Raw genomic sequence first — 22,927 nt, 5'->3', positions numbered from 1 at the left:
GTTTCCAATTTGCTGGCTTTTAAACAGGTTATAAGAAAAATTTTTATTTGGAACACTGTATTTAATAGACCTTGCGGGGCTTCTTCTCATGATAGTGCCTATTTTCTTTTTTATAATAAGGCACAAGTTAATATGAACCACTCAAAATTACTTCTAATGACCATACAATTAGGCATTCCCTAATTGTTCTATGAGAAGTGCTAGATAATAATTTCCAAGTAATTCCTCTTCAGTGTGCACAATGCTGCAGATTTTTGTTGTTCTTTTTACCATTTTGTCTTTCAGCAAGTTCTTTTCCCATTCTGAAGCCCAAGTTTCTCCTCATAGGGCAGGACATGGCACCCAACAGAAGAAGATTTGTTTCAGAAGAAAGGGACAAGAACTTGCTGTCTGTGTGGGAAGGATGAAAAGGGTTCATCTTTCCTAGCCTAACAGCATCTCAGCCTAACAGTCTTCTCCTTCTGTCTTAATATCCAGAAAGTCTGAACTGAGGTTGCAGGCAATCCCACTCCATTGTGAATAAAATTCCAATGAAGCACACCAGTCAGTCAGATTCACGAAATTTCATCTCTACCACTCAGCTGCCCTAGGAAGGGACCTGGCAAAGGTTTACCAATTCTGACTTTGCATCTAAGTATTTATTTATCATTGATGTAAAAAAAAAAAAAAAAAAAAAAAAAAAAAGTATATTCCCTGGCCTTCAATCCCCTTTAATTATATATTTTAATGGGTGTGATGGTTTGAAACTGCAGGAAGAGGGGAAAGTTTAGCTCCTTGGCCCAGCTAAGTTCTTAACCTTCCTTTACTCTTACCAACCATAACTGTTTAGGTCTTTCATGCTGGAGAATGAGACCTAATTTTTGGTTTTGTATATACCGTCTCTTAGAGGGTAGCTGCTGCCTTCTACCTCTTCAGTTTCTTATATATGGCAGGTCTGGACTCACTTGAACTGCTTTGCTCAGCATATGGCTGAAAGTCAGTCGAGATTTGACTATGCAATTAATTCAGAGCCTCTACATACTCAGCACAAGATCAGCATCTCTTGAGGCTGAGTTTGCTTACCTAACATGTGATTCAGACCCTGCCTCCTCCAACTGTATTCTCAGCTTATGGAAGCTATGCTCACTTAGAGTTTGCATGTGTCTCAACTAAATTACTATTATTAGGTGGCTTACATTATCTATCTTTTACTTTCAGCTTCTACAAAACCATCTGCATTCCCTCCCTTTTTGCCACCAAAGCAAACCTCTCACCAGTCAGTCAGACTCATTATAAACACTATCCTTACCTTCCCATCCATTATAGTAACAACGTCAGGCAAACCACCGATGACTTTACCACGATCTAGGAGTGAAAGAGAAGCACATGGACCATTTGAAGTTTAGACCTCAAAACTACTCATTTCTTTATGATTTTTAAGCTTGGTGTCACAACTTCTGTTTGGATTTTCTTTACAAAAATTGTAGTCCCTGGTTAATTAAATATAAAATAATACCTTTTTTTGGGTGGTATTTCACATTATTTCTTTTTAATGTTCTTTAGGGTCCTTTCAGACTCTTCTAGCAGAGGTTGTGTTATAGCATTCTGAACTAATACACACAATAATTTTGAAGCTACTGCTGAGCTTGACAGTTTGTGCTTTGGGCAAAGCAAGGAGGATGTTTTTAGCAATTTAGTAGTATCTAAGAGCAAAGAAAAATTTGTTCTGCGACTCTCTTTGTGGGCAGAAACGTCTTGTCATTATCAGGGGAATTAATATCAGAGTACAAGAATTCATATAGTAACAAACTTCCCCATTGTCCACATCTAATCACTGTCCAACAAGGCAATTGTGTACTTGATAGTTAAATCCCAATATTCAGCACCATTAGAATCTTTACAAGGTAGCATTATTTCCTTGTATGATACTCAGAAGCTCACAACTCAAAACCTTTATAGACACAAGAAGATAAAGAGCAGAGGCTTGCAAAATACGTAAAATTTTTAGTGGTCTTCCTTTGGAATTAAAAACAAACTGACAAATTAACATTATTATTGCTGTATTATGTGCTAATGGGATTTCTGTAGCCACAGAATGCTATGGTAACATATCATGACAGATGTTTTAGAACACTAGTCTACATTGTAGGAGACCTTTGATAAAATGTAAAATAAACTTACTTTTCTCAGCAAAAGCAGCTGCCCTAAAATTGTGGAGGAAGAGAAATACATAAAATTATTAATGATTTCTTTTTTTTCTATAAGTAAAGACACTGTTGTCACAGCATTGAAAAACAAAAGATGTAACACTTACTTGAGCCGCTGGAATTCTGCATATGCATCATCAAAAGCTGAAATATTCAAGAGAGTTGTCCATTACTGACTTGCACTTAGGGTTCAGTAGAAACATTTAAAGACATAAACATGTTAAAGCTCTTTTAAAACCCTTAACAGGCTTACACAGTAGCAAAACATGATACCAAACCCCTGAAACCCAACAGCACTGGTGGTGACAGATATAAGACTTAAAAGATCATCGAGTAAACTACAGAAGGTTCTGACCAAAGACTTTCTGGATTTATTGTCATTCCTCTGATTGTTGCCAGGAAACTCAATTTAATCCATAAAAAGTCACCCCATATAAATATACCTTGCCCAGACAGATCAAGTGTGCGTTTGTAGGATTCCTTTTCACCAAAGATTTCAAAAGTATAGTTTCCCTTATCCTTTTCAGTGGGTTCACTTATCTGCAGCCAGGCAACATCTTCTCCACCTCCAATCTTCATCTTTTCACCAGAATGAATCTTAGATTCCCTAACAGAAAAAGAAAAAAAAAATTAGCTGGAGCTTTCATTCCAAAGATTTATTTGTTTACCCTCTTCCCATTCTCCTTCTTTCCACACACAACACAGCTGTTATATAACTTTAGACCTCGGTACACATCATACACACTGATGTAAACATTTTCTGATGAGGTAAACATGTTTATCTTTTTGTTAACTTCAAAAATCAATTAAAAAAAATGAATGTTTTGCATAGAATTTATTGTTCTTGCTTCAAGTCAAAACACACCTTCTTTTTCTTTTTTTTTCCTCTTTTTTTTCCACAAACAAAACAAGAAGCCGATTTCTAAACAGCAGATAATTAATAAAGAAGAGATTAAAAATCAGTGGTATTATATTGACTTATTGTCAGTTCCTAAGCTAAGAATATAAGGAATGTGTCACTGATTCAGAACATTAGTTCTTTTGCTCTGTATTCTGTCACAAGTAGTAGAAATAGAAGTAGTTATTTAATGAGAGCTTACAAACCAGACCACTTCCAGTGGTTTGAGGAGAGGTTTCCACTTTCACTCATTAACTAAAGAAACTTCCTCTCCAAGCATCTTTAGCTGGAATTCTTAATAGATAAAGTCAGCATTAGCTTCTCTTTGATCAGTTATTTTATTTGCCCAGACAGGGCTAATTTATCTTCATAGCTAGAGAGTTACTTTGATGAGGAAAAGGAATTTTTACTATTTCCCTTTATGAAAGATAAAGGCATTGAGTTCAGCGTACCAAATTAGACACCTGGATAGAAGCTACCATACATTAGAATATACTACATATAATATTCACCACTGTGCCATGAGTGGATCATGCATGCTGGCTTTAGGACTCCTATTATGTTCCCTGCTATGCAGTACAGTGAATAATTCAAAGCTAGCTAGAAATCTACATGGGATGTTTCATGATGTGCAGACAACAGTTAAAAAAAAAAAAAAAAAAAAAAAACCACAACATGGATCATCTAGCCTTTCATTTCTTCCAGTTAAAAAAATATGCTACAACCCCATTTGAAAGAGCAGGGACATTTTGAGATGTTGAAGGAAGTTGGTTGGTTTGGTTTATTGGTTTAGTTCGATTTAGCTTTAAAAAGTCTGGCTTATAATCATTGTACTGAGGGAAGAATAGAAATTTTATTTATCTGTGTTTAATGATCTTCAAGATAATCAATAAGTAAGGCATTATATAATCTGAAATATTAGTAGAAGAGGAATTGTTTATATGAAATATAAATATACACATTGCTATTTCCATATAAGCCACGTACCATTATCTAATCTTTTATTTCTAGGAACTGGATGGTGGAATGGACTAAATCACTTTTACAATTCAAATAGATATAGGCAGAGGAGAAAAAAATATTTTTCTTTGCCTTTCCATCATATTGGTAACACATTTACTGAAAGAAGAAGCAGAAAATACTGAATACAAAGCTTGAGTTACATGTTTAGCTGCACATTCTTTCAGAACTTTTCTTGAGCTGCTGTCTTCACAGAAATTAAGGACTGGACAGCATTGAGAAATTAGAACACACTGATAAACCAGTCTCTTCCTCTCCAAGACACACTAGTTCACTGTATGTCATCTTTGTAGGCCATCAAGGAATGTGAAGGATGAATCCACCTGAAGAGTTTTAAAAACCATCCAAACCTTACCTGAAGTTTCAAATAAGTGAGTGCCTGACACAGCAAAGCATTTGAACACACATTTAGCTGTAAATACAGAGATTAATAGAGTGCCTCCAAAGTAAAAGATTAATATTATTATAACATGAGGGTGGTATACTACTGGGAACTTAAGAGCTCATTTCTGATTATATTCTCAGCTCGGCGTTCTGTTCTCAAAATATTCTGTGTCACGCTGAATATATTTTCAGAGAAAATGAACAGAAATAAAGTATTTTGGGTTACTTAAGACTGAATCTGTTTAGAAAAAAAAAATAAAATATCCATTCTTATTACAGGCTTTTATTAAACTGCAAAAGCAGATCCTTGGTATTCACCCACTGCTGGAGGAGAATGTCATCCATTTAAAGAAAAGGGCAGTCCTGAATAGAAAACTACGCTTGAATATTTTGCTGTCTTTGAATCAGCCAGATAACATAGTGAAAGACAAACAGTCTTGCATTGAATAAGAGGCAAGAATATTATAGGTTCTTTTTTCCTGGCTCTTACAGCCCTCCTGATTTTTATTGGAGAAGTTTGATAACATTTCTTTTACTATATGTATCAGTGAAAAGAGAATATGAAGTGCTGGAAAGAAATTCATTAATATCCAGTTAATAAATGAATGACACAGAATAATAAACAGAAAATCATAAATAATAAAAACTGAAATAATTTTTTAAAAAAATATTCTCATCTACCTGTGAGACCAGTTGACTTTCATTTCTTCATTGTAGTACTTCAAGAAACACTGGAGCCTTATTCCTTCCTCAGTGCAAAGGATCTTCAGCTGAGAAGCTGACTTACCTATGTAAAATAGAATATATGCAGATCAAAGAGGGTAGTGGAACAAACAGAAAACTGTCAAATGGACTACTTGTATATCAGGACCAAAAAAATTATTTTTTTTTTAAATCTAGCTTTGATCATGATTCTCAACTACCACAGACAACTGCTTGTGCTTCTGATTTATATCAGGTTAAAGCTCAGTATGAGCTTAGAGTTTTGTTGTCATACACAAACATTGTGACTAGCAAGATCCACTGTGAAATAAGTAGTTTATGTAACTGCCATGAACAGAAGTGTCATGATTCTAACTCTGCGAAAATTTTATTCTATTCTTGTGCAACCTCTGTTCTTTCAGTGCAATGACTCCTAGTTTCTCACTGGGAGCAGGATCAAAATTTTGTTCTCTTTGTAAAAAACGTTCATTTGGGAAGCAGGAAGACTTGTCACAGAATCTAAACCCAACAAGCCAGGTGGAATGATACTTGGTTCTATTTTAATAGTGTTAATTAGCAGGGTCAGCTGTCTATTCAGAAACTTAATAATATGTCCATAGTAATACAAGCATCATGACTCCCAGATATTTCTCACTTAAAATAAAAATTGTCTGCCTTAGGCTCAGATAACTTTAACATAAAAAAAACCTACAGGAAAATCCAAGACTTCATTTACTTACCACTGACTCCACTCAATGCCAGAATTATATCATCATACACTGAAAAGAAAGGGGGGGGGGGAAAAAATCACAACTCATAATACAGCTTTTTTATGTTCAGTTTAATTAAAGCAGTATGGGAAATCTTCACATCCTTAGACCCAAAAAAAATCAAATTGCAACAGGTATGAGGAGACTGTGCAACAGCATATGAATTCTGTGCTGTATCCTTGTATCTCAGCTGTTTATGGAGTCAGCTGTCTGCTGTCAAATCTCTGTATCCCTCAGGTCAAAAATAATAAAAGGTCATTAAAACTGGGTAGTTTGTATTCAAAGGAGAGTACGAAGAGAAATTATCACATTCTAGGTAAAAACAATTTTCACCTGCTCCCTGTAGGATTGCATTTGACAAATGTAAACCCCTTCAACAGCAAGTGAAAGAAACCAGATGTCATATAAAGCTTTTTGAAATATCAGAGAAATGAGTTGGTTTGAAGGGGAGAACCCTGGAGACAAGGGCAGTGGAGTAGGAAACTGTTTCATAACAGAAGAGTCCTATTCAGTATCACTGTGTAAGATGGAAAGAAAGAGAAAGAAAGGACTCCAAAATTAGTCTGAAGAATGCATATTCAAGGGCAAAGAATTTTTATTAATAGGGAACACAGTGAAATGCATGACTTTCAGAAAACACTAGTTGTATGATTAGTCTGTATTGATCTGTATTGACACATATTTTATCTCTGCTAAAATGAATCATGACTCACTTTATAATCCTCTGCAAACTCCGGCATGCTTCAACTGACTTGCTGATGTGAGGACATGAATTACATACTATATACACTTTACACTACAGATATCTGGGAAAGTGGGGATATATTACCTATACTGTCTAAATGAGATGTTTTTTCTAAAAGAATTATGGTTAGAATTTATGAAGAAGAAAAACGCCTGAGGAACTATCCAGTAATGATACAGCTTTCTGAAGTAAACCACAGCTAAGAACTCAGTCTGATATTCATCTCTGCCTCTTAGTTCAGGTACTTGCCCAACTTGATTTAAAAAAAAAAAAAAATAGAGAGAAAGAAAAAGAAGTTGAGATCTTTGATAAATGGAGTTAACTTTTGAACATGTCTTTCTCCCTCCCTTAGGATCCAGCAAAAGCTATTCATTACTTGAGTCAATTGTCTATATGCAGTTGAGATGAATCCAGGTTCACTTTGGTGTAGTTGGTGGGACCTAAGCCAAGAAGCTCAGGGAAGATCTATTAAAGCTAAGTAAAAATCATTTATCTTGGCAACAGATCATTCAGACTCAGAAGCAAGCTAGCTATTTTTACTGAGCAAATTTAAACACACGTATAATTACAGTAACTCACTGCGACATCTCGTAACATACAAAAACTTATTTAAATGCCTATGGTTGGTGCCTTTTAGACAAACTTCTCTTACCCTTATTTGCATTTCTCTTTATTTAAATGCCAGTGCACACTGAGCTTTAAATCTGGCTCATACAATCTGCACTCTCAAAGGGCCCTGCTCACGCTAAACTTCTGTTCATCCTTTACATTTCAAGGCTGGCTACATCATGTTGTGGCCCCACTGTTTGATTTAACACTTCATTTCTTGTGGTTTTACTGGTTGACATTTTAGAAGCCCTCTAGACCCACAGAATTAGACACTGTGAATTCTCCAAATGGCCATTTCACTGTACATTTCCAGCATAGCAGAATCTTGCCATACCTGAAGTACAATCTCTGCAATCTGGAAGGAGGCCTAAGCATAAAATGCAGGATTACTGTGCCTTTTGTTTATTCCAGCTGTCAAGCTATCCCTCACTTGAAAATTCATAGACTAAGTAAATGATATCTGTGTATATATCAAAGGCCAGGAAAGGAGGAGGTGGTTAATGAGGATATGTGGGATCTGAGCATGACAAAAATGGTACAGAGATTTCACTGGGTTTATCTTCATAGCAGCTCATATGGTGGTGTGTCTTAGATTTGTGACCAAGCGCTGAACACACAGGGATGTTTCAGCTGTTATTCAGCAGAGCTTGCACAGCATGAAGGCCTTTTAGTTTCTGTTCCTTCGACTGTGCCACGATCAGACAGGCTAGGGGTATATGGACTTGTGAGGGGACACAGCTGGCACAGCTTACCCCAGGTGAGCAAGAGGCATTCCATACAATATCAGGCTCAACAATAAAGGCTGGGGAAGGGAGGAAGGTGGGGAGGAGGGTGGTGTTCATTTAGAAATAACAGTGTTTGTCTTCCTAAGCCACCATTAGGTGTGATGGAATCCTGCTGTCCTGGAGATTGTTGACCCCCTTCCTTCTGATGGTAAGTAGTAAATTAATTCCTCATCTTGGTTTCCTTATCAGAAATGCAAAGGACACCAACAAAATTTGCTAATTTGCCATTTGCAGGGATAGATCTTTGACACTTCTTGAGAACATGTGGAGATCAATATTTCAACAAAGTAAACAGAATACTACCTTTTCCTGATAATTCAAGAGTAGACACATCATGACCTCTATCATCTGATAAAGATGCCTTATAAACTCCTTCATCTTTGCGGGACAGCTATAAGGAAAACACAAGATATTTACTGACAAACTTGACAAAAGTACAACATTTGCTCAACTTCTGCATGATTTTGTAAATCAAGCAACATAGATAGTGCCACATTCAGGTTAAGTAATCTTGCCAGAGATGAGACAGAAACTGTGATTGGCTTGCATTTTTATGGAGCTATTAGTTCTTAAGCCTAAACATATTCTCTGATTTCAGTTCAATTATCTTGAAAAATGGTATTCCAAAAAGACAAATAGGATTCATCCTGGTCAGCAGAAATTATAAGTAGAATAGTGAGATGTAAGAGAGGATAACCTCAACTGATATAAACCTTAGAAATACAATTTTTCTTCATCAAAAACAATTACTTTAAATCAATGTAAAATATGACAATAGATCTACATCCTTTACCTGTCCAAATATCAACTATTAGCTTTCATTCAAGCAGCAACTGTACTCAAATTATATCTATGCTAGGAAAACAATGAATTCATTATCCTTAGAGAGCTTACATTCTAAAATCTAACACAATACTGCATTAAAGGCAGTAAAGGGTTGGCTGGGTTGGGGTTTTTTGTCTGTCTGGTTGTTTGTTTTGGTTTTTTTTGCAAAGAGGGGAGTATTTTAATACCTGAATGAAAATACATAAATCATTATCTATAGATTGACAGTTATTTAATTGAGGTGTAGATTCATACAAGTCCACATGAAGTTAAATCATAGTAGAAACATCACATCACTGAACACAAATAATAAGAGCAATTTACAGCAAGCAGAAACCAACCTACCCCCAAAAAAATTCTGATCAAGAAAAACGAAGCCACTGGAAAGTCAGTGTCTTCTTGTAAGCAAAAATGAAGGGAGGAAATTAGAAGAATATGAAACCAATCAATAAAATAAATCAATGAAATGGAATGTACATTATGATGGAATTAGAAAAACTCAATCTGGGAAGGTTTTGGCACCTGGCAAAGGCAACAACAACACAGGCTAGGGCTTCAGACACCTGGTAGGTTATCCTATTTGGATAAAGATAAATTTCAGTAAGTTCCACAAACCTATTCATTTTAGGTGATAAAACACTGTCAGAAATGAGGTGCTTGAACAAATTGAAAAATTAAGGAGCAATAACAGTGAACAAGATAGAGTTTACCTAAGGATGCTGAAGCACTTAAGCATGAACTGTCTCGAGTTGATAACAAAAATTATACCCCTCTACGAGCATTAGTTACTCACCACTTAGTTGAAGGGCAGCAAATATGTTTTTTTCTTAAAATGTTTCACAGAAATCATTATAGATGGTTTAATGCACTGCCTGGCAAACCTAGAGCGTGTCAAGCAGGAGCTGTCATTTCAAAGCAGTAGATGATACTGTACCCTAGGAATACTGAGGTGACATTCTTCCTTCTGCAGATCAGGAGCCTCATCAACATCAACCCCAGAACTGTCCTTATACCACTGGAAAACAGTCTCCTTCTTTGTGTTTGCAACCTGTACAACAAAACACACACATGAGCACAGCTACATCCTGAAGAATCACACTGTAGGTAATAGCACAAGTAATTTCAACATAAGTAGTCCATTTTTTTTATTATACTGTGTCAAATAAAACTATGGAAAAAAAATAAAATTTCAGCCATATTCTACTAAGCAAGTATCAGTCCTAAGGTATTTATTTGTATCAGAGCACTGATCAGAAGTATACAGCTTGCAATGTTAGAATCTTATCAATTTTTTTTTTAAGTCAATCTTTTCTATCTCTTCCCTCAGAGTTTTGCACCCTTGCTATGTGTTGGCAGTTTGACTAGAAATACCTGTGAGAGGCATCTTTGAAATTAGAGCTGCTAAACTCTCCTTTAACTTTTTGTGTTTGCCACATGTCTCTAGAGGAATGCAACATAGAAATTATGCCCCATTTTAGAGATACTTCAGCCAATTTGCAGCAGAAATGCTTCAGCCAATAAGCAATGTCCTTCAGGTCTAAACTGCAGACAGCTAGTGAAATTACTATTCTGGAAGCACGTGAGTCTTCTAAACTGCAAGTTCACCAGAGTGTCTTTTTTTTTTTCTCCTATTATTTTGTGTCCTATAGGAAATACAAAACTTGAGAAATCCTACAAACTGCAGTCCCTCCCAACAAAAAGAGGCTTAACACCTTAGTGCAAATGCAGAGAAGTTACTTGAAAGCCAGAATTTTGCTGTAGCAGCAGCAGCTCATCTAAGTAGTGCATAAACAGACTACAGCTATACTTCAGGTACTGCTATAATTTTGAAATGTAAATTGTGTATTTGTGATGCTTAAAATATTGCTGGATGAATGACCTCAGAGTCTGAATTTCAAAGAAACTAAAAGCACTTTTTAAAATCCCTGACAATATATTTTACTTTTTCTCTCTTTCAGAAACACTATAATTTACTTGATATCACTATCCCCATGTACCCTTCTGAAAGTACGAAAATGTCACAGTATTTTTCTGCACAGCCTGAATTCCCAGTAAGAGTGGCTTTGGTAGAAGGACAGAACTGGTAGGACACAGTTCTCAGTCCTCAGGCACTTGCTTTAAAAAGTCTCCTTAAAAAAAAAAAAAAAATTGGATAGAGGGCAGCCAGAAGTTTATACAGATCTGCAATAGTTTTCAAGTGGCTTGCTTGGAGGGAAACGTGCACACCAATCTCTGGCCTGTTCATACTAGAGAAGTCATTCTGTAGATGAACAGCTCTATGAAAACTCTCTGTAGAGATGATTAGACAAACAAAAGGGCCTCCCATATTGATTACTGGACACGTCTATAAAACCTGCTCAAATTGACCATATATATTACTGCTTAACAACCAATGTGGTTGCTATGGATTTCTGACAAGAGCTATGGATTTCTGACAGAACATTTGAGATCATAACCTGGCCCAAAGCAATGCCTTGCTTGAGAAAATTGATCAGCATTTTACATTCACTGGATACTACAGTGGGCATTCCTGTAGTCATATGACATGAGTGGCAAATTTATTTGAACATAGCCTGAAGGAACAAACCCTTAATGCTTTTCAACAACTTTTCCCTCAAAGATTGCTAACACTCCATCTGACAATAAATAAACTGACTTTCAGACACATCCAATTGCAGTGCTGAAGTTATTTCATGGTGGCATTCACTACGAAAAGTTACCTTTTCACTGTTTAACCACACACCAAAAATCTTGCTTTTAATAGATACACTACTAATAAGATTCAATGTTATGCAAAAGCAGGTAGCTTCTGAGTGTTCTGAGATTTAGAAGTACTTGAGGAAAAAAATAATAGCAGATACTGCTGTTGGAAGAAAAATAAACACAAAATAAAAAGCAAACATTACCCGATTATCATTCAGACAGACAAACTATCCCAGCAGCATCCTAAGACTACAATACCAAGAACAAGGTCATCAGTTCCCAGCTTTTTCAGGATTAAATACTAAGTCAATCAAAAGACATCCAAATCCAATCACATAAAAATAATTAATGGTACATGAGGTAATGTGCATTTTTGTACACTCTTTTAATAACACAGTCTATATTTGTTCTTTATTACTGGTATGAACCTGGATTATATAGTCAATCCTCTGCCCTACACAAGCTTCCAGTTGGCCTGTTTTCCTAACCATCCTATTTCATATCATAACCTTTGAAAAAGTCAAAGTAAAAAGCCCTTTCTTACCAGTAGTTCTTTCAAGATTTAAAAGAAACCATAATTATTTTTGCACAGCAGCACTAAACAAAGCCTAGAAGAGAGCTGTGATATGGCCTGGAAAATCAGAGATTGTCCCATGGATGTTTTTGTTACTGCAGAAATATCCCAGGGCAGCCACACATGTTAGATATCTGATATTTGTAGAACTAATCCAGGCTTTTATTGTTCAAACTCTTCCTATTTACAAATAACAGTTAAACAGGCCTTAACAGTAGTCCCATGTGAACCTAATGGCCAGTCACATACTAGCAGTAACAAGCTTTGTAAGGTCAATGGCATAGTTAAAATGATGAGTGTGCAAAGAGCCCACATCCTAGATCCCATTTACATAAAATGTTCTGACCTTACGAACAAAAAGTACCCGGTGAAAAGCAGAAAATCAGGTGCTGGGTCTTTCAATTTCAGTATAGCCTGGTATAAACAGGCTTGACAGCCAATGAAAAGAAGGATCATTTCAGATTAATTTGTAGAGAATTAACACTACTGTAAGTGGTTCAGCACGTTTAATTCCCCATGTAAATGAAAGGCTAAGCAGGGTTCATGCCTTCAGCAAACGCACATTGAGCTTATAAAGCGCTCCAGCTATGCAGCTCAGCACCAACACAGCTACCATGTTAGCTAATGAGTGTTGAGCCCTCAACCCGGGGCGTGTAGAAAGGCAGCTTCACCACCCAGGTCTGTGCTGCTGGGAATAAAATCGAAGTTAAAGGTCTCCTAATTAGCGAGCAGGAAAAAAAAAAAAAAGAAGAAAAATCCCATAAATGTGCATGTAAATTGCTCATAATTAATGATTCAAGTTAGTCTAATTAAAAGCCAAAACTTATTCAAAAGTGAAGAAAATTAATACAAAAGTCTCCATATTACAGGAAAAGGCAATGAGGAAGAATTTGCTGCCTGTTGAATTCTATTAACTTAGTTATTCAGACCTCTAATTAGTCACTCCAGAAGAGCAACAAAAATGAAAATATATCAGAGTGACATATAAAGATAATAATAGCAAAAGATATTCTGAGTTCCATGAACATTAGCATTAGTTAAGATTCAAAAGTCATTATCCAAATATAATAAAAATCATGTTTTATAATTTTAATTCTAGAACTCTCTGTTACATGTTTGGTTACATTTGATTAAGTAGCAGATGCTTTGGTAAAGGAACCTCCAAATCAGAGAACAATGAGGAAAGAGTTTGAACTGTGGATTTTGTGGCTATTTTTTGAGGAGGGAAGAATGACCTTTAAAGAATAAATACTTCAAATTATTTTTATGGATTACAATTAAAATAAAGAATCACCTATCACTTTTAGAAACGTTCTGTAAATTTTTGCTTGTTTTACTGAAGACTACTGCTGAAATAAATCAGAAACTTTTTTTAAATATTTCTAAATTACAAAAGTTTTCATATGAAATGTTACATTTTAAAAATGTCAAAATATTTCCTCACATTTTCCTACCTCAATTTTTAGTCAATACATTCTAACAAATGATTTCAAGTATATTTCCTCACCTTACAAGCAAGTAAAACTTCACATTCCTCAGTAACTTTCCAGTACAAAAACTTTGAGAAGTGAGGACCTAAGAAACAAAAACATCTTCATGCACACATTGTAGAATGAAGAGTACCAGACAGATCCAGTGAAAGAGAGAAACAAGATGACAATTAAAACATCCTTACACCAGAAAGATGAGAGGGAACTCCTGAATTTACCCATGCATTAGAAAGAAAATCCTGCAGTAATTTTTTTACTATATTGACCCAGGTGTCTACAGTACTGCTTTAGAAAACTGAGGCTCATCTCTCTTTGTATGGGAAGTAAAGTAGTATTCCAAGATGTTGAATGGTGAAATAAGTTAGATTACGGAATATGTTTATGCCAAATTGCCAGCTAAGCACAGGAAAGAAAGAGAGTAGCTACAAACAAGTGTGCAAATAATGTATTCAATGCAAAGGGAAGTGGAAAATAAACAGATGTACCAAACACCTAATTAAATCTTCAAAGCAAAAATCCCATGCCAGACATTATCTCTCTAAATTATATAACATTTTAAAATGTATTAAATGTTAGAAGCAGAACAAGAAATGCTCTTTTCCCTACTGAGTTTCCAATCCTGTGAATAGAATCAAACTTTTTTGGCTGGAAAAGACCTTTAAGATCAAGTCCAACCACTATCTGACTCTACCAAGTCAGGTGCTAACCCCTGTCCTTCAGCACCACATCTCTCTGTCTTTAAAATGCCTCCAGGGTTGATGGTGTATATATATCCTTAAGAAAAAATACTGGCATATATAGCATTTTTCAAGTTTTTGTGGTTACTCAGGCCAGTTATTTTTTTATGTTTGAACATTTGCAGCACCAGACTCCATAACTGCAATATCCAGAACTAGGAGATAACCAAGTTCCAGTCTTTCAGTTTTAAGAACTGAAACATCTTAGAGTTTATGCTGTAAATGGTATAAATTCTTTCCTAAATCTATGTTAACAAATCCACCCCTCCAGAAAGCAGAACTATGTTACTTGTGTAGAGAATATTACATAAGCTATTTGCAATAAATAATAATAATAATATTGCTTTTATCCTAAAAGTGCAAACTACAAACTAAAGCTCACTTTTTTTTTTTTTTTTTTTAAGGATTTCACGGGGACAGAATTCTGAATTAGGTAGCTTATAGTAATTCTTACTTTCAGCTGTAAACAATATTGAGAAGTATACAACTATATATAAACTGTGCAGCAAATACACATTTTGTTCCTGGAATTTTACCTGGACAGGAATCAGAGGACAAGATTTTTAATATTCCTTGCCTGGCACTATGCTGTCTACTCATCAATCAGTTGTGTGGAAGGGACAATTTATATGCTTAAAGTCAAACATGCTGAAATGTTTTGTGGGATCAGAACCTATAGTAGGCACAATTCTCATTAATATTGATTAAAGATAATCTCTTGTAACGACTCCACTATTTCTTTACTGAGTGAAAGTTCTGTCACAATTTTCATGCACCATATGACAATATTGAAAATTAAGATCCACCAAGAGTTTAACATCTCCTCAAACTGCAATACACTCATCTTCTAATGCAATCATTGGAAGTTGGAAGCACTTTTTATTCACTAGAGATGCATCATTAGCTGAAAATTAGGCCTAAAGACACCTTCACTGTCTTACCTTGCTTCCGGAGAAATTCCTTTCGCTGGAGCTCAGCCTTAGCCAAAACTTCTTTGAATGCTAAATTTTAGAAAAGATAAATGAAAAATGGACTACTCACAAAAGTACTCACAGAAATCGAAATTCATTTCTTCATCAGAATCAAAGTTTCAGTGAACATACCATCTCCAATGAGAACTAATGAAGACTGGTTCTTGGCCTTTCCATCTTGAATCTGTATTGTGTAGGTACCTTCATTGTCAATTGTAAATTGCTCCATCACCATTTCTATAATGCCATTCGAACGGTCACAGTGTATTTTATGTCTCTGAAATGAACAAATAATTTTAGCATAGTGTAAACTGTTTATGATTTTCTATTGAATTAATCACATTTTATATCCCTGACTCCACACGGTGTTTTTCATATAGTTTTCATTGTGAACTGTGGAAACAAGGCTGTGATTGTATTTACTCTTGCACAGCAAGATCCTGGTGATGATAAATTCTGTGTATAGTGATGATATAAACCTTTGTGTGCAGCTGCATTTGGAATCCTTGAGTCATCATAATCCAGCAGGTTTGGATTTAAAAGTAATAGTTTATGGCACCATGCATGTTTGAAGAAGAGACTACACAGCCAGCCTTTAAATTGAACAAGGAGTTTTGCTAAGCTGAAGCGCTATTCCTAGCAGAGTCCAGAAATATCTGAGGGTATTACATTTGTAGACACAAATGTGGGTCTTCAAATAAATGCTTCCTAGCAAATCAAAGTCATCAGTATTAAATACCTGAGACACATATGGCAGCTCAGTACTTGGTCTTATTTTCTCACTAAAGAAAGGGAGATTTAGGGAGAGTATAATAATTTGTTCATTTAATCCTAGGTATTCTTTTCAAAGAATGCTGAAATGCAAGACCATGACAACAGTAACTTGTGAAAAACCAAGGAAGCTCTTAGGAATTAAAAAAATCAACTAAGTCCAGGAAAAAAAAAGTTAAAACCAGAATTCTGTCAAAACTTCTATATTCTGCTTGCAGAATACCCCAAAACAAATAGCTCAAATCTAAAGTTATTCACTGTTTGTGTCCTTTGTGTTTGCTTTCTATTAAGTATTCCAGAATAATAAATTATTGGCATGCATTGTCAAGAAAATAGAAAATTGCAAGCAAATCTTGGACAATACTTGCAAAATGTATATTTCAAATTTGCAGTTACAATTTTAGATACAACCACTTCATATTAAAGTAACATCCTCTTTCGTTCAGTGAGTAACAACCAAGAAGACAGTGTGTCCCACTTAAAGTGCTGTTGGAATCTCAACTAAAAATTTCTAAAGTGTTTTCAATCTACAGAAGTTACTTGACTGAATATTTTTCAGTTTATGCAAGGATATCACACACTTACTATTCTGTTCATGATGGGACAGGAAGGTAAATGTCACCACCTAGAACAAGTACTATGAAGCAAATTACTACAGACTCTGTTACTGTTAAAAGGAGACAAAGAATGTTTGGATTAATCTTTTTTTTTTTTTGGACTCCAGAGATAGAAAAAGGTGCCTAAATCCACAGGTAGATAATCTTGGAAAATGGGAAGAGAAATGGAAGGGGAAAAAAATAGTAAAAAACCCACACATACTCTCTGGGATCACTTCCTTAAGTGGAAGAATCTTTAAGTACAAGACCAAAATTAGTTGGATTGATCCCGCTGATAAATCTGCTTCATTTTTGAGGGACATCTCCCAGCCATCCTTGAAACAGATTCACTGTTGGACAAGCCAGTAATAGCATAGATATAGTCAAGATGTTAATCATTCATTACGAGTGCTTCCAAATACATGAGTAGCACTAGTTTAAATCTTAATGGGATAACTGAAGAATGAAAACAGAGAAAAGATAATGGAATTAACAAAGCACTAGCCAACAGAATGATTAAGATAATTTATTAAATAAATTAGAAGGAAGAGACTGAGGTGTAGCATTCATATAAAATAACAGAGGAAAATGCTCATGTAATTTGCACATGCACTTTGCCATATTTAGTTCAAAGAAAGATTCGATGTCAAATACTAAGACAAAACTTAATTAATAGGGAAGTTATGTAGAAAAACTACTTGAGTAAGAGTTCATCTGTAAGAGCCGAGGAGATGGGCCAGGAAGGTTAAAATGTTTTAGACTTCACCAACCATCAAAAAGTGCAAATGCAAATTCTCAGTCTCTTGCCCACAGAAGTCAAGGACAACACTTGCATTCATTTCATGAGTTCTCAGGGAGAGTGTTAAATTGAGATTTGCCAGAAACAGAAGAACAAGATGTATGTTTTAATGTGATCCTTTATCACACTTGAAATTTTGTAGTATTATTGCTTGCTTTTGAATAAAGGAAAAAAAGTATTAAAAGATTAAAATGACAGCTGATTAAATGGGGCCCAGCTCATTCCATTTTCAGATTATTTTGAAATCTTACCAAAATTCTTCCTTATTAGGACCTAGAAGAAAAAAATTTATCACTTCAGCCAATGTCAAGATTCAGACTACAATTCACCAGCATAACGGTCTATTGAACATGTTCAGTGACTGTAACCCAGTCTCCAGGCAGGTTTTAGAGTGTAATTAGGCTTCTAACTATTGCTGTTATGCAGCAAGATGAAGTTCAATGATTTTATGAGCACCATAAATACTAGGCTTTTATGTGACTTTCCACAAAAATATCATCAGTCTCCAAATGTAAATGTCACCTGTGGGTTACTAATTAAAAAGGTGAAATAATGCAGCTCCACTTCAAGATTCTCTCTGATGTCAAAACTTGCAAAACATAAGCAAACTAAAAATAGTTTTTTCTGTTCCTCTAAAGCTACTGAGACATAATATTGGAATTTCAATATATCCTAGTCAGTAATATTTAAATTTTCAGTGTTGTGTTTTATTGTTTTTTAAAGTAAGAAAACCAGGGAAGTATTTTACTCAGAAACACTTCTTCCACTTCTCAATATTGTAGTTCAAGTAAATGCTCTTCTATGGCATAAAAATGCTCATAAGCTTCTCTGGCCAAGACCAGGCTTTGTATCTTTGTGAATAAACCAAACCTTTCGAACAACTTCATTAAAGCTGGATTCCTCACAGAGAAAAAACAATATTTCCAATCCTACACTTTGTGAACCTGACTCCAGCCCAGCAAAGGCATGTCCTTTGCTTTCTTCTCAGCCCAATCTGACCACTTTTTTTGTGTCACTTTTTGTGAAATGTTGCCTTAGAGCTATTAAAATGCAGCAAGATGGTAGCCTGCCCTTTTATCTTTGTGTAGCCCTTCAAATGCCCATTTAGTGTCTTGGCCAAACCTTTGGGGGGAAAAAAAAATAAAAGGGATATCTAAAAGTTTTACATCTATGACCATTGCTTCACTGGCAAGTGCCTGCCAGAATGTAATGTAAAACTGGGAGGAGTAGCCTCAGAAGATCTCTGGGTGGTCCAAGTCTAATTTCTTGTCAGTTTTGGCTGTTGGCCATCTAGCTACCCAAAATGAACACAAACTTCTGAGGGTTATACTTGACTTTCTTTTTTTGGCTTGAATAAGCTCACTCTGCAACAGGAAATTTATGCTGCAAAAGAACTAGAGGTTAAAGACTGATAATTCTTTCAGGTGTTTTCAGAACATGCACTTACATCACTATTTTCCACTTCTCTGTCATTAATAACGAATCTGAAGGTAGACTCTGGTGATAAACTTTCAGCCTGAATCCAGAAACGAACTTCTCCTTTATCAAGAATCTCATAAGCTAATTCTGATTTCAGAGGTATTGCTGCAGAAAGAAAAGCAATCAAAAGTCAATAATGCATGAATCCTTGTGAGAAAAAGGATCATCTAGTACAACGTTAATATCTCCCTGTTATTTGTGTAATGCTGGATATAGAATACATTTTATGCAAAGAAAAGACATCTAATGCAGTCTTTGGCTGAGTTTTACATGAATTTCTCAAAGGGAAAAAATAGTTTCCAGTTTATACTTTACACATTAAGGAATTGACTAGTATTAACCTATTATAAAATCTAAACTTGAGAAGAGTTCTAGGCAGTGATGATTTTATTCGATGCAAACTAAGATTCCTCTAAATTAATGGAAATTTAAGGAAGAGAGATGTCCTATGAAAAAAAAGAAGCTGCCTTTGTCTCAGGAAGAACCTTTTTGAAACTCTAGTCATTAGTATGCAATTATATTCCTTCTAGAAGTATCAAATAGATTCAGATCTTCAACTTACTTGGATTCTTTATTTCGTGGCTTAATGCCATCAAACGCTCAAGCTCTGAAATAAAAAAAAAAAAAAGAAAAATATAACATTAATGCTTTAATTTATCTAAAAAAAATACAGTCAGAAAATACAAAGAAGGTACATATCAGCAGATAATCTCAAGTCTTGTATGAAATACCCATCTTTCTTCAGAAAATGACTGAAAAATAAGATTTAAGAAACTTAAGAATCTAAACAAGAAACAAAAACTATTTTAGATTATGTGATTCGAATGAAAGATGGGAGACAATAGCTTCTAGAGCATGATCTGATGACTTCCTTTCTGACCTTGTTTTACTGTGGCAGAATACAAAATGGAGTGTAGATTAGTCCAAAGAGGGTACAGAAAGATCTGTTTAGTGCACTAAATCCTTATGAAGGCTGCAAGAGAGTCTAGACATCAATTTGTTGGATTCTCATACTAACTCTATTTAGCGCCTTAATTTTTACTAAAGATTTGGAAAATGAACATTATCTGTAAATTTGGAATTCACGGTAACCTGTGAATCAGAAGGCCAGAAGAAATTAGTGATGATTTATGACATGGTTGAGGATTTAGTAAAATTATTTGGGAATTTATAACATTTGAGGAATTAAATGGGCAGTGAAATAATGGGTTTTATTGCCCAGATATAAAATCTAACTCTTGTGCAGGGATTCCTTACAAATAAAAGCATAATTTTGAGTGAGAGATATGACCAGGGAAGGTATGGTCTAAGTGTGGGATGGGAAACAAGTTCAATGCTGTTCTAAAACAACAACAAAAAAAAAAAAAAAAAGCCTTCAAAGGCAGGACTGTTGGTGTCGAGACCTACAGATGGGTTTCTGAATGATGCTTCAAAACTAGGACAATGAGAAGTTCTCATGATCAAATGCATATGCCTTTTCCTACAGTATCCACTGGAAAATTAAAAGGATTACAAGTTTAGCTTCCCTAGAAGAAAATACAACAATGGTAATGACTAAGACTCCACATAACCAATCCATGTCCTGGAGAACTGTATTTTTTTTGTGGCTGCACGTGGTTTTATTTCCAACTCTCACTTTGAGGTTCACATTGTAATGAAAGTTCTGTCTTCTATCAGACTCACACTCAGACTCATCTTCCCTCCTTAAATTACTTAGGAGGTAAGTAGAGAGAACTTTCATATTTAAGGAAATAGGCATAGCAATCAATCTGTGGACTGGGAAATTGCCAAAATAATTTTTGTGCTCTTTAAAAATAGCAAAGTCCCCTCTTTTGCCTTTTACCTTAGCACCACTCAATGGTAAACCAAAGCTAGAGTGAAGCAATTTCATTGCAATTCCAATGAAACAAATAGCTACAATGAAATAAAGCAATATTAGTGTAAATTTAAACTAAAGAATAATTTAACCCAATGTATTCAAATCTTGTTAAAGCAACATCCTTACATTCTTAGTGCAGCTGAAGTGATAAAATGAAGAGTTGAGATAGTAAGGACCTTACCTTCATCATCCATAACAAAGCTGGATGAAACACCATCTGTGTCAGTAACCGAGATAGAATATGTTCCCAAGTCTGATTTATCAGGATTTTTGAAGTACAGCTTAGATCTATAAACAAGAATAAAGAGATACATAATTAGCAAAGTTTCTCATGTATTGAGAATTTTAACATGACAAATATCTAATAATTTTATAGACTTGGCATGACTTACTGATTTCCTTCTGTTTCAATCTTAAACTTATCAGAATCATCTATCTCCTCATATGATTTACCCCATACAAAATGAGATGCATCTGTAGCTTCTTTGCACTCAAAAGCCAGGTAAATATTACCTTCATCATCCACACCTGAAAAGATTTCTTTTGTTCCTGCAAAATAGGAATCAGTTCAGATGTTAAGGCTGCATTTCTTTTTGAAGCTGCAATTTAAAAATTGCTAAAGCCCATGAAAGTCTTGTCCACCTTAACTAAGAGATACAGATCTTACTTGGAATGCATGTTTATGCCATATGCTGATTTAGCATCACATACTAGCAAGATTCTTACTTTACACCAAAAAAAAGAATACTATAAAACAAAACCAAGTGACAAGATATTAAAAATTAAAGTAAATTAATTTTCTTATTACTCAAAGCTTTAGTGAATGTGTTTTCATATTTATTTTCAGTCACAGGAAGTAGCATCTTGGTTCATGAGAATAAAATTAAATTATCGAATATTTACTGCAGCAAATAAAGCAAAAAAGTCTTGACACTCCCTGTGTATCCACATGATTTTTTTTCTTTAAGGTTTAAAGCTAAGAGCTTCTTAAGTCTTGAAATGCTTACCTGTGTTATAATATCAAACCAGATTGATTAAATTCACTTCTAAGTATTTCAATATTTTAGAAGCAGAGGAGATAAAATAGTTACTACCTGGCCGTGCCTCGACAAGCACTGGTTCAGATATCTCAGATGACTTGCCTATCCCAGCATCATTCACTGCACGAACTTTGAAAACATAGGTATGACCTTCATGTAAATCAGTGACCTTGAACAAGACAAAAAGCAAAGGCCAACGTAAAAAACAGTCTAAGCTCTTTTGTACTTGAAGACGTTAGTAAAAGCCTAAGTTCAAATACACATCTTTGTTATACTTCATGTGATGTATTTAGAACTCAGTTTTGAGTTAACATTAATGAAAACGTTACCTTAAAATATCGCTTTGAAGTCGGTTTTTCATTAGCTGTGATCCAGTCTTCTGCATCTACTTCCTTATAGTCTACTAAATACCCAGTAATAGGACTTTTGCCTTCATACACAGGAGCTTTCCACAGAAGAACCAGCGACGTGCTTCTGATTTCACAAATGTTCAGATCATAGGCAGGACCTAAAAATATTTCAGTTATTGGAAGTTCGCTTCCATATAAGAAACTTTTGCAAACTGGTCCTGTAGGGCTGAAATGCACCCCTTGAATTTTGTCTTGAGTGTTTGCTTTTATAAAATTCATCCTTTACAACAAACTTAGTATATGTGGTGTTTAGGTCATTTCCCCCTCCATGGCTGTATACAGTCGTAATTGATTTATGCAGTGAGTGGCATTAGTATTCTGAAGCATACAATTTTAGCTAGATCTCACCATTTTAAGGCAATGTTATTCAGGTAGAAAATCCATCTAGGTAAAAAATTTCAAACCTCAAAAGAGGTTTCATGTCTATTATTTAGCTAACCAGCCACACATCAAAGTTGCTTTACTGAGCCTGACTCAGGTTCATACATCAGCATCAGGAGGGTTATCTTTTGTTGATTTAAATGAACTGTGGTCCTTCAGACTAATCCAAAAGC

The 22,927-nt window shown here is 35.2% G+C and overlaps 1 protein-coding gene across 1 annotated transcript in view; it reads right to left on the bottom strand.

Moving 5' to 3' along the window:
* The window catches only part of MYOM2 (myomesin 2), a 68,980-nt gene that overhangs the window by 4,318 nt on the left and 41,735 nt on the right, over positions 1 to 22,927 (bottom strand). Inside the window, exons 19-35 of the mRNA XM_054383898.1 lie at positions 22,293 to 22,471; positions 22,018 to 22,132; positions 21,316 to 21,472; positions 21,105 to 21,211; positions 19,607 to 19,651; positions 19,013 to 19,149; positions 15,532 to 15,676; positions 15,370 to 15,429; positions 13,709 to 13,776; positions 9,859 to 9,972; positions 8,403 to 8,490; positions 5,931 to 5,969; positions 5,170 to 5,275; positions 2,630 to 2,793; positions 2,294 to 2,330; positions 2,161 to 2,183; positions 1,289 to 1,344 (exon numbers count right to left, since the gene is read on the bottom strand). Coding sequence (XP_054239873.1) covers positions 1,289 to 1,344; positions 2,161 to 2,183; positions 2,294 to 2,330; positions 2,630 to 2,793; positions 5,170 to 5,275; positions 5,931 to 5,969; positions 8,403 to 8,490; positions 9,859 to 9,972; positions 13,709 to 13,776; positions 15,370 to 15,429; positions 15,532 to 15,676; positions 19,013 to 19,149; positions 19,607 to 19,651; positions 21,105 to 21,211; positions 21,316 to 21,472; positions 22,018 to 22,132; positions 22,293 to 22,471 — 1,640 coding nt within the window. The remainder of the gene's footprint in view (positions 1 to 1,288; positions 1,345 to 2,160; positions 2,184 to 2,293; positions 2,331 to 2,629; positions 2,794 to 5,169; positions 5,276 to 5,930; positions 5,970 to 8,402; positions 8,491 to 9,858; positions 9,973 to 13,708; positions 13,777 to 15,369; positions 15,430 to 15,531; positions 15,677 to 19,012; positions 19,150 to 19,606; positions 19,652 to 21,104; positions 21,212 to 21,315; positions 21,473 to 22,017; positions 22,133 to 22,292; positions 22,472 to 22,927) is intronic.

This window comes from Indicator indicator, chromosome 9 (genome assembly GCF_027791375.1).
Source record: "Indicator indicator isolate 239-I01 chromosome 9, UM_Iind_1.1, whole genome shotgun sequence".
Classification (NCBI taxonomy): Eukaryota; Metazoa; Chordata; class Aves; order Piciformes; family Indicatoridae; genus Indicator; species Indicator indicator.
Note: the sequence above shows the minus strand (reverse complement) of the source record. Positions and strands in the feature narration are given on the sequence as shown.